The sequence below is a fragment of the Talpa occidentalis genome, unplaced genomic scaffold (assembly GCF_014898055.3).
Source record: "Talpa occidentalis isolate TD23 unplaced genomic scaffold, MPIMG_talOcc4v2.1 talOcc4.10, whole genome shotgun sequence".
NCBI lineage: Eukaryota > Metazoa > Chordata > Mammalia > Eulipotyphla > Talpidae > Talpa > Talpa occidentalis.
In genome coordinates this window covers 85194069-85204513 of record NW_023600993.1, presented here as the reverse complement: position 1 = coordinate 85204513, position 10445 = coordinate 85194069, and the positions used below count along the sequence as shown (strand labels likewise).

Genomic DNA, 10445 nt, shown 5'->3' with positions numbered 1-10445 from the left:
CCGCGCATGCGTGTTGCTGCGCCTGCGTACGGAGAAAGGGGGCGTGGCTCACGCTCCGGGCCGGAAGCGGGAGGCTGCCGGGGCGGGCTGGCTGGCGGCCCCTTTCCGGCCGGTCCCCATGGAGGCGCTGGGGAAGCTGAAGCAGTTCGATGCCTACCCCAAGACTCTGGAGGACTTCCGGGTCAAGACCTGCGGGGGCGCCACGGGTAGGCCGCGGTGGGGCTGGGGTGGTGGGGAGAGGGGTGCCCTGGAGCTTGGTCGGGGCACCTGGCTTTTGCCTGGCCTGCCGAAAGCAGAGGGAGTGGGAACAGAGGCCATTCTGACCCTCGTTCCCTGCTCTGCAGTGACCATTGTCAGTGGTCTTCTTATGCTGCTTCTGTTCCTGTCCGAGCTGCAGTATTACCTCACCACTGAGGTAAGGGGCGGGGCTTGGCTGGGGGCGGGGCCTGGCATGTTAGAATTTGTGTCTTTAGGTGTATTTGGGCTGGGAGAGGCTTGGGGCCAAATCTTACTGAGGTAGCACTGCCCCAGGTGCATCCTGAACTCTACGTGGACAAGTCGCGGGGAGATAAACTGAAGATCAACATCGACGTACTTTTTCCGCACATGCCTTGTGCCTGTGAGTACCTAAACATAGGTGGGCGTTGCAAGACCTAAGGTTCTCATGTTCTCAGAGTCACACCACCAACTTTAGTTTCTGTACTGGACCCCCAAGAGAGCCTCCTTCCCCTAATCCACTACAACCCCAACATAGGCCCAGCATCCCTTTTCCCTCCCAAACCCAGATCCCTTGACCCAGTGATCCCTGTACCTTATCCTGACTTCTTGCTTCCAGATCTGAGCATTGATGCCATGGATGTGGCTGGGGAACAGCAGCTGGATGTGGAACACAACCTGTTTAAACAGCGACTAGATAAGGATGGCATCCCCGTGAGCTCAGAGGCAGAGCGTCATGGTAACTAGGGAAAGGGCCAGGTCTCAGATCCCAGAGCTGGTCATACCCAAGCCCCACCTCTGGCAAGTAGGTTGTGTCCAGCCAAGTGAGAAATGAAGTAACTGAGACTTAGAGAAATCGAGTGATTTGCTTAGCTTTGAAGAAACAGTGGGGTGAAGCCTAGGCTTCCAGTCTCTGTGTAGTGCGTAGTGTACCTGGCCGTCATTTTATTTTATTTTATTTTTAAAGATTTATTTATGCATACAAGAACCGGGGTACAAGCCAGAGGTGCGGGGGAGGGGAGGGTGAGAGAATTCACCAGACATAGAGTAGGGAACAGAACAGTTATCGACTGAAATACACTGCTGAGGGGAGCAGTGGGTGAGTCAGAAGAGGTCTGCTGTGCCATGTGGGTCACCTCCCTGGGCGGGGATTAAACTCATGCTGCAGTGGCTGCAGCTACCTTCATAGGTTGTATCTTAACCCCTGCACCATCAGGGGGGCCCTATTTTTTAATTTTTTGAGAAAGCTCCTTACTATTTTCCATTCTGGCTGTACCAATTTGCACTCCCACCAATAGTGCACAAGGATTCCCTTTTCTCCACATTCTTGCCAACCTTTCTATCTTTTTTTTTTTCCTTTAAATAATAGCCATTCTGACAAGTGTAAGGTGATTTTTTATTTGCATTCTCCTGGTGATTGTGTTGAGCACCATTTCTTGTATCTTTTTGGCCATTTGTATGTCTTTGGAAAATGTCTATTCAAATCCTTTGCTGAGTTTATAATCAGATTGTTTTTTGCTGCTGAGTTAAATTAATTAAAATGAATAAATTTTGGGAATTAACCCCTTATCAGGTATATGGTTTACAAATATCTTCTCCCATTCAGCATTGGTTGCCTTTTCATTTTGTTGATCTTCGTTGCATAAAAGCTTTTTATTTTGGGCCTTCCTGGTGGTGCAGGAGTTAAAGACAGTGCTATCAAGCTATCGCCAGCCACTGCAGCGTGAGTTCAACCCAAGGCCAGCCAGGGAGCAACCCATAAGGTGCAGCAGACCTCTCCTGTCTCACCTGCTGCTCCCCGCAGCAGTGTATTTCAGTAGATCTGCTTGTTCTGCTACCCACTCTCTCTGGTGAATCATCTCACCCCCTTGCACCTCTAGCTTACACCCCAGTTCTTGTATGCATAAATAAATAAATCTTTTTTTTAAAAAGCCTTTTATTTTGAAGTAGTCCTACTTGTTTATATTTTTGTTTTTGTTGCCTGTGCTTTTGATGTTATATCTAAAAAAAATCATTGCCAACATCAATGTCAAGGAGCTTTCCCCCATATTTTCCTCTAGGAATTTTATATTATGATGTCTTTAGCCCAATTAGAGTTCATTTTTGTGAATGGTATAAGGGAGGAGTCCAGTTTCATCTTTTTTTTTTAATGTGAATATTCAGTTTTACCCACACTGTTCATTAAAGAAGCTATCTTTCCCTATTTGGGGATTTAAGTAAAAATGGGAAGTGAGAAAGGAAGGAGTGACAGTGTCAGTTGGTGAATTTTGGGTATCAGAGATAATAAAGTAGGAAATTAAGTAGATGGGGATACTTGAAATTGAATTTGGAAGGTTTGCAGTAATTGGTAATGACAAGATATGAGCATGGAAATGTGTGGCTGAGATGAGAAAATAGATTATTGGAGGCAAGGAGGTCAGGGATCTAGATATTGAAATTGCCAGTTATGATGGTGTAATAGTTAGAGCAGGATGCCGAGTTCAGAGAGAGATGCCTGAGAGGTGGTGAAGTGGTTAAGGGCATACACTTTGGAACTAGAACTGAAATCTGTCACTTACTATGTTGCACTGGGCAAAGGAACTTCACATCTCTGAGTCTCCACATCATCTTTAGTATGATGGGGATAATACGTTTACCTTGAAAGAGTCATTTTGGGAATGAAATGAGATGATGTATGCAAAGTAACCTGCACCCAGCTAACATTTCATTTTCACTATTAGTACTCTTTTTTTTTTTTTTAAAGATTTATTTATTTATGCATACAAGAATTGGGTGGGGCACAGGCCAGAGGTGTGGGGGTGAGAGGATTCACCAGAGACAGAGTGGGGAACAGAACAGGCAGACTGACTGAAATATACTGCTGAGGGGAGCAGCGGGCGAGACAGGAGAGGTCTGCTGTGCCATGTGGGTAGCTCCCTGACTGGCCAGGCATCTAACTGCGCACAGCTTCACAGTGCTGTGCTCAACCCTTTGTGCCACCAGGGATGCCCTATACCATTCCTCTTATGAAAATAAATAATGTACATGCTTAGTGCCTGATACATAGCAGGCCCAATGTAAATATTAGTATTATCGTGCATGATTCCTAAGCTGAAGGCCAGAGGGATTGAGGATACAAATTTCACTGTGTCTGCCTGCAGCTGATACCTCTGCCTCTGCCCTTTCCTTAGAGCTTGGGAAAGTTGAGGTGAAGGTGTTTGATCCTGACTCCTTGGATCCTGATCGCTGTGAGAGCTGCTATGGTGCTGAAACAGAAGATATCAAGTGAGCTGGACCCTGGGTGTGGAGGAGGATGGGCAGAAGGGCTCCCAGCAGGCACTCTTGCTCAGCCAGTCTGAGTCTCCACTGGACTCTGTGGCAAGTGGGGAGGGTAGACCAAAAATTTAGACAGGATGGGGTATGTGCCTTGGTCACGGATCATGGTGTAAGTGACCGAGGCTCTATGGCCAGCCCTGCTTGGGCACTACAGACCTGCGGGTGAGGCTTAAGTGGTCTCTGCTTCAGGGGTGGTCTGTGGACTCTAGCTGTCCTTGGGCCAAACCATATATTCCCTCTGAAGAGGGATGCCATTGACAGAACCTTTTGTCTAAGAATCACATAAGGCCTAAATGTGTACTGTATGTAAAGCACTCAGAGGGAAGACCCAGTCCAGGTTTAAGCACTGGTTATATGGCAACTGCTATTATGTTTCCCAGTTCCTGATCTCTGAGAGCAGCTCTGGGTGGGGTCTGGGAATATGTATCTTCAAACTTTTCTTTATTGTGATAAAATATATGTGATTTAAAATTTGAATTCTTTCCATTGGTGCAATTCAGTGGCATAACTACATTCTTAGCCTTGTGCAATCATCATTACTCTCTTCCAAAATATTCCATCCCCCAAACTGAATGGGGAATAATTGTAAACAGTCCTGCTGCCACTGAGGAAACACACTTTGAAAATATTATGTCAGGGATGAGGCTAGCAGAGGCTTCATTAGCAAACTGAACTGCTCAGGCTTTATTCCCAAAGCACCAGCACTGTTTCTCTGCCTCCCCAGCACTCTAACGTTGCACCCCTTCTCCTGCAGGTGCTGTAACACCTGTGAGGATGTGCGGGAGGCATATCGCCGTAGAGGCTGGGCCTTCAAGAACCCAGACACTATTGAGCAATGCCGGCGGGAGGGCTTCAGCCAGAAGATGCAGGAGCAAAAGAATGAAGGCTGCCAAGTATATGGCTTCTTGGAAGTCAACAAGGTACAGGAGGGACTGAGGCAGGGCAGAGCCAACTGGGCTATGGGTTAACCCTAGGCCTTTGTGAATGGAGGGCTCACTCAGGCCCCCAGGGCAAAGGGAGGAGGAAATGGCTGGAGAATGAGAGGGAATTTCCCTAACAGGTGGCGGGAAACTTCCACTTTGCTCCCGGGAAGAGCTTCCAGCAATCCCACGTGCACGGTGAGTGATCCTACATCAGCCAGATAGGTTTAGACCCTAGACACCTTGGCAAGTTGGGTGCCCTTTCACCTGCCTGATATTCCTTTGCCTTTGGTCAGAGCAGACTCCTTTCAGGGTAGTAGTTTGGTGTAAGGGTTAGGAGTACAAGCTAAGGAGTCAGACTGTCTGGGTTAAGATTTCAGCCTCAGACCTTTCTAACTGTTTCTTAACCTTTTCAAGCTTCATTTTCTTGCTTTATAAGATGATGATGAGAGTTCTTATCTCCTACGGTGTTTGAACAGGTTCTTGTGGAAGGCACTTGTTTAAACGGTAGCCCCCCTATGAGCTGACCTGTGTGTGAATGGAGCTGAGCTGGAAAACAACTTTGGGAAGCAGCAGATAGGGGAAGGGTGGTGCACTGGGATTATAGGAAGATGGTTAGTGTCAGGTGTTGGTGTGGGCCTGCAGGCACTCAGCAGTACAAGATACTGCCAAGGCAACAGCTGTATCTCTGCTTCTCCACCTGGGTTTTCGTCAGAGGCAGAGACATGCTCAGTAGCCTGGACCAGAAGCTGAATGGAAAAGCCGGGAACTAGTTCTGACATTTGGTTGATTTAGGGTGGGGCAGAGGGGAGGTTGTAAAATTTACCAAGTTCTTTTCCATCATAGATCCTCAGGACAGCCTTTTGCAGAGCTCATTGAGGCCCAGAGGGGGGCCAGTGATTTGCTCAGCCACCCAGCAAGGAACATGGCTCTAGGTCTTTGTTCTTCCTAGGCTACCATGCTTATGTCTCAAGCCCCTTTGTACTCTTTTCTGGCCAGGAAAGGGCTCCTTGGGAAGGGGACCAAGAGGAGGCTTATTAGCTGGGTCCACACCCTGCTGCTTAGGCAGGAATATTTTAGTCTTCCCTACCACCACTTAGCTTGCTCCATAGTTCTCATTGCAAAGCTCTGAATCTTTTTTCTCTTCCTCCCTTCTCTTTCCCTCCCTCCCCCATGCTGCAGTACATGCTGTGGAGAGTAAGTGGCCCTGCCCCCCAGGGAGGCCAAAACCCCACTTCTAGGGAAGCAGCCTACTATCCCAGAATAGGGGGAGGTTTGGGTCTGGGTTGGGGCCTTTCTCTGGGTGACTCTAGAAAGCACTGCAGCTTATCTTTCAGGTGGGGTTCCTTGCAGCAGGAGGGATCAGGTTAGAGAGCAGAAGGAACTTGTTCTGGAATAGATGATCTAGGGTAGCCATGGGTGTCCTTTTGGGGCTTTGAGGATAGGGGCAGAGCAGTCAGGGAAAGAACCTGGACAGCATTCTCAGGTCCCACCTCTCTTTGGGGTTTGGTGATTGGTCATTAGCTCTAGTCAATTAGAAGCTGGGTTTTGTTTCCTGAAGAGCAAGCAAGGCCTTGGTAGGAGTAATGCCTGGAACAATGCCCATAACAGGTTTCTTACATATGTCAGAGGAGAAATAGGGTCTAATTTCATATGAACCCGAGGAAGACTTGAACTTTCCACAGGCCCAAGGCAGGCCCTATCAGATTGCCCTCAAGCAGGGTGAGGCTGGGGATTGAGTGGGGGTTTAAAGAGCCATGTGGGTCACACTCCAGAGGGAGGTGTGAGGAGACCTGAGCAAAGGTCCGAGGGAGCCATGGGGCTGGTCCTATTCCACCTGGTGACACCATCTCCCTTCTCTCCTAGTCCACGACTTGCAGAGCTTCGGCCTCGACAATGTACGTGCCAGGTGGAAACCTTGAAGGGCTGGTGGGAGCGGGAGGCTTGGTTGTTGCTTCCTTTCCCTTCCTGTCCTTCTCTCCAGGGAACTCTGGGGCAGGGGACTTACCAAACATACATTCTGACAGTGCTCCAGTCTGAGGAAACTGGGAGTGACTTTTGAACTGAGCTCTGCAGAGGCTGGAAACAGGATGGAGTTGGACAAGGGCATTCCCAGCAGAGGAGACCTGGGGGCATGGGCAGAAGAGAATGTGGCACTTCTAAGGAACTGAGCAGGCCGACGTAGACAGGAAAGACCACACTCAGGACCTGCCGAAGAGTCTGAGCTTTCTCCTGAGAACAATGAGATGCTGTTGGCCTACTTTCAGCAGGGTCTTGATATAATCTGATTTTCATTTTCTTAAGATCCCTCTAGTGGTTGAGTTTGATATAGTTGGAGTCGGACAGGTGCAGAAGCTGGGGGTTCTGGAGAGCCTAGGGTTGTTCCAGTCTAGACCTCCCTGGCTTTTGAATCTAAGCAGAGCTTTCACTTGTCATGTCTGTATTTGCCTAATGTAAGGATACAACCAAGGAGTCCCAGGAGCCCCACGAACTCTGTGAAGGAATTCCTAGGTAGGGAGCAAGGGTGCCTGTCTTGGGCAGGTTCTCTCAGGCAAGACCCTGTCCTTCCTCCCCCCATCTCCACATGTCCGCTCCCCAGACCCAGGGCCCCTGTCTGCTGCTGTGCTGCAGAGCTTTCAACAGGTGTTCTTGCTGAGGCCTCAAATGCTCTGAGGCTCCAGTGCTGGTGTTGCTTGCAGATCAACATGACCCACTACATCCGGCACCTGTCATTTGGGGAGGACTATCCAGGCATTGTGAACCCCCTTGATCGCACCAATGTCATTGCACCCCAAGGTACCAGTCTGGGAGGGTGCCCCCAGCTACCAGAGCCCTGCCTGGCACCCACTCCCAGTGTTCTCTTCTCCCTGCAGCCTCCATGATGTTCCAGTACTTTGTGAAGGTGGTGCCCACAGTGTACATGAAGGTAGATGGGGAGGTGAGTTTGAGGGTGCTCAGACATAGTCTCCTGCTTGGTGCCAAGCACTTAGAAAATGAAGTGCTGCTCAGATTCTCATGTGATTGGTGACAAGCTGAGGTCCATGAGGGTAGGTGATTTGCAAGCAAAGCCTTGTACAGGCTTCAGAGTACAGGATTGGCCTTTGGATTTCTAAGCGTTTGGTCTGCTTTCCCACACTGCCTCCATCTGTTCCTCTGGTTTCCACTACCTGGGCCCCTTACTCCCAATTTTGCTGTGGCCTTGCTGTGCAACAGCGTCTCACAGAGTGCTGGGACGCATGGGACTGAGAGGAGGAGGCAGCTTTGCCAGGTGCTCATGGTGCCAACTCAGCCTTCTCATTCCTGGACCCTCACATAGAGAATCCACCAAATGTAGCTGGGATGGGTAAATTGTAAAGAGAATGACCAGAGGGGAGGCTGGGAGAGGGCATTGAAGCCTTGCCCTGTTTTCTGCTCCCTAAGTTCAAGACACTACAAGACAAAGGGCAAAGTAGGGGTAGGGCTGAGGGGAGGAGGGAGCCAGGTCATAGACCTTGGCCATAGCGCAGGCTTCCTTCCCTCCCCAGGTGCTGAGGACAAATCAGTTCTCTGTGACCAGACATGAGAAGGTCGCCAATGGGCTGATGGGTGACCAGGGGCTGCCTGGAGTCTTCGTACTCTATGAGCTCTCACCCATGATGGTGAAGCTGACAGAGAAGCACAGGTGAGGATGAGGAAATGGAGGAGCCTGGGCCTACAGGAAGTCAGGGTACCTGCTCACTCCCTTCCTCACCTTTCTGGCAGGTCCTTCACGCACTTCCTGACCGGCGTGTGCGCTATCATCGGGGGCATGTTCACAGGTTAGAAGTTCAGGGAGTCTGTCTGGGATTGGGGCATGGTGGGAGTGTAAATTCTGGTCCCTCTGGGTTCTGGTTGGGGGAAGGGTACAAGGGAGATGCTGGCCTGGCCAGCTAGGTGACATGGCTCTAGAAGTCAAGCCAAGACCCAGCTGACCAGGGCCAGCCCTGTCTCTTTCCCCAGTGGCTGGACTCATCGATTCACTCATCTACCACTCGGCTCGAGCCATCCAGAAGAAAATTGATCTAGGGAAGACAACGTAGTTCTCCTTTTGCCCCTCTTTTGTTCCCTCTTTCTCCTGTTCTCTCTTTGACCTTGTGGTCATATTTCCAGTCTCTAACCCCCAGCCCCAGTCCCTACTTGGAGAGTCAGTCATAGCCCTAGGTTGATAAATCTGTTGATTGTGATAGTAGTTGCTGGTCTCTGTGTGGTTTTTGGGTCTGGCTGGAGCCCGAGAGCAACCCCTTGTCACAGACGCTAACTGAAGGTGGTTAGGCCGCATACAGCCCCTGGCTAGCACACCAGGGCCCACCCCACAACCCTGTCCTCGGTGCATCCTCTGCTGTGGTCTTCCAGCCTTTTGATTTCAGCCTTAGGCCTTTCCTTGGGTGAGCATCCTGGAGCCACCATGGATGGCCTCCAGGCTTTAAGTGTTGGACCCCCGTGGTCCTAGGCCTTGGGTACAGGCTGGAGCTTCACTAATGGCTAAAGCTGGGGCCCCTACCTGCCACTCTAGGCTCAATCTATCCCCTCATGCTCACCGACCCTGCTCTGTGACAAGCCCCTGCTGACTCCTGGTACCAAGAGGGGCCAGCTGGGGCCTTTTGGTCTCCTAAGTGAAGGCAGAACTGAAAAACGGAGGGCAGGTAGCAGGGGTCATGCCAGGGCACACCCCCAGCTCTGGACCTAATCAAGACTTCCCATTGTAGCTCTCAAAGTGTGTGGAAAACCAGGTTCAGAGCCTTGCCTCTCCATCGCCCAGGGAAGTTCAATGTACGACTGGAGTCCAGGAGAGGCAGAGGACAGAAGGCAAAGTCGGGTCATGATAGCAGAGCCTCTGGAGTCAGACCTGAGATCAGCTCTGAGGTGGTCATTTATAAGCTCTGACTGGACACGTCATTTAATCTGACATGGGTACCATGCTCATCTATAAGTTGGAGTGATATTGCAGGCTATATTGAGCCTTGGTTTTTTTGGTTCAACCAGGAACCATTGCTCTTGTTTATGGTATCCTTAAGAGGGCTCATCTCCCATCCTGGGCTCCAGGGAAGGGCCTAATCTGTCACCCAGGGCAAGCCAGACTGTCCAGATGATGATGTGAATATGGGAGATGAGGTGGCAGCAGCCATCCTAGAGTCTTGGGAGACCTGCCTGCAAATCAGCTAGACCTAATGCACAGCAGGCTGAGCCCAGAGGCAGAGAGTCATTATTTAGCCTCATGACAAGCTGTGCCTAAAACCAGGCAACCAAACTTAGGAATTATAGATATGCAATCTAACAATTTCCCTCTATGCTTCAGTCAGTTTGGATTGGTATTTCTATCACTTGCAAACAAGCATTCTGATAGGCCTACTCTCAGTATTGGTGGCAAATAATCAATGAAATAGGTGAGGTATGTAGCTCTCATGGGAGGGCAGAGCCATAGCAGGTAAGCCATCGGCCAGAGCCATAGCAACAAGTGGGTGGCTCAGGGCATGACACTTTGGTTGCTATAGCTCCTCCACCTGATGCCAACTCTTGAGCTTGCCAGCGGCAGAACAACCCTCTGTCCCATTCATCCCGTGAGTCCTGACTTCACCCAAGCCCTGTCCCTGATATTAGATACAGCACATACTCAGGCATCAGTGGATGTGTGGTAAGTTTTCTTCAAAACAGTGAGCTCAGCTAAGTTATACTCGTGACTTCCACTCACTGTCTTGGCATAGCTATGGGGCAGCCCAACTGAGGGCTTAGACAACAGGTCCCAGGGGAGCTCTGAAGTACAGGCTTTGGCTTGCTTGCCCAGCCCAGCCCCAGAAAGAGCTCCAGCTTGGCACTGACCTGACCAGGGGGCTATTCCAGGTCCCTGTTGTGGGAGGGAGACATGTTAGGGCCCTCCTTTTGTTACCCTGGCTAGGCCAACAACCCTCCTCCCTCAAGGCATGCCCTACTCTTTGTATCACTAGACCATACCCTCCCTGCTGCCTAATCCAAAGAGTA

The 10445-nt window shown here is 50.2% G+C and overlaps 1 protein-coding gene across 1 annotated transcript; it reads left to right on the top strand.

Annotated features, from left to right (window-relative positions):
* Positions 1-56: 56 nt before the first annotated feature.
* Positions 57-8678, top strand: ERGIC3 (ERGIC and golgi 3). Its single transcript, XM_037496176.2, has 13 exons — positions 57-206; positions 345-415; positions 532-619; positions 836-955; positions 3387-3480; positions 4286-4451; positions 4592-4649; positions 6318-6349; positions 7151-7247; positions 7325-7389; positions 7976-8112; positions 8193-8248; positions 8430-8678. Exons 1-13 carry the CDS (start codon positions 119-121, stop codon positions 8507-8509), a joined length of 1152 nt encoding a protein of 383 aa, XP_037352073.1. The 5' UTR covers positions 57-118; the 3' UTR covers positions 8510-8678.
* The last annotated feature ends 1767 nt before the right edge of the window (positions 8679-10445 follow it).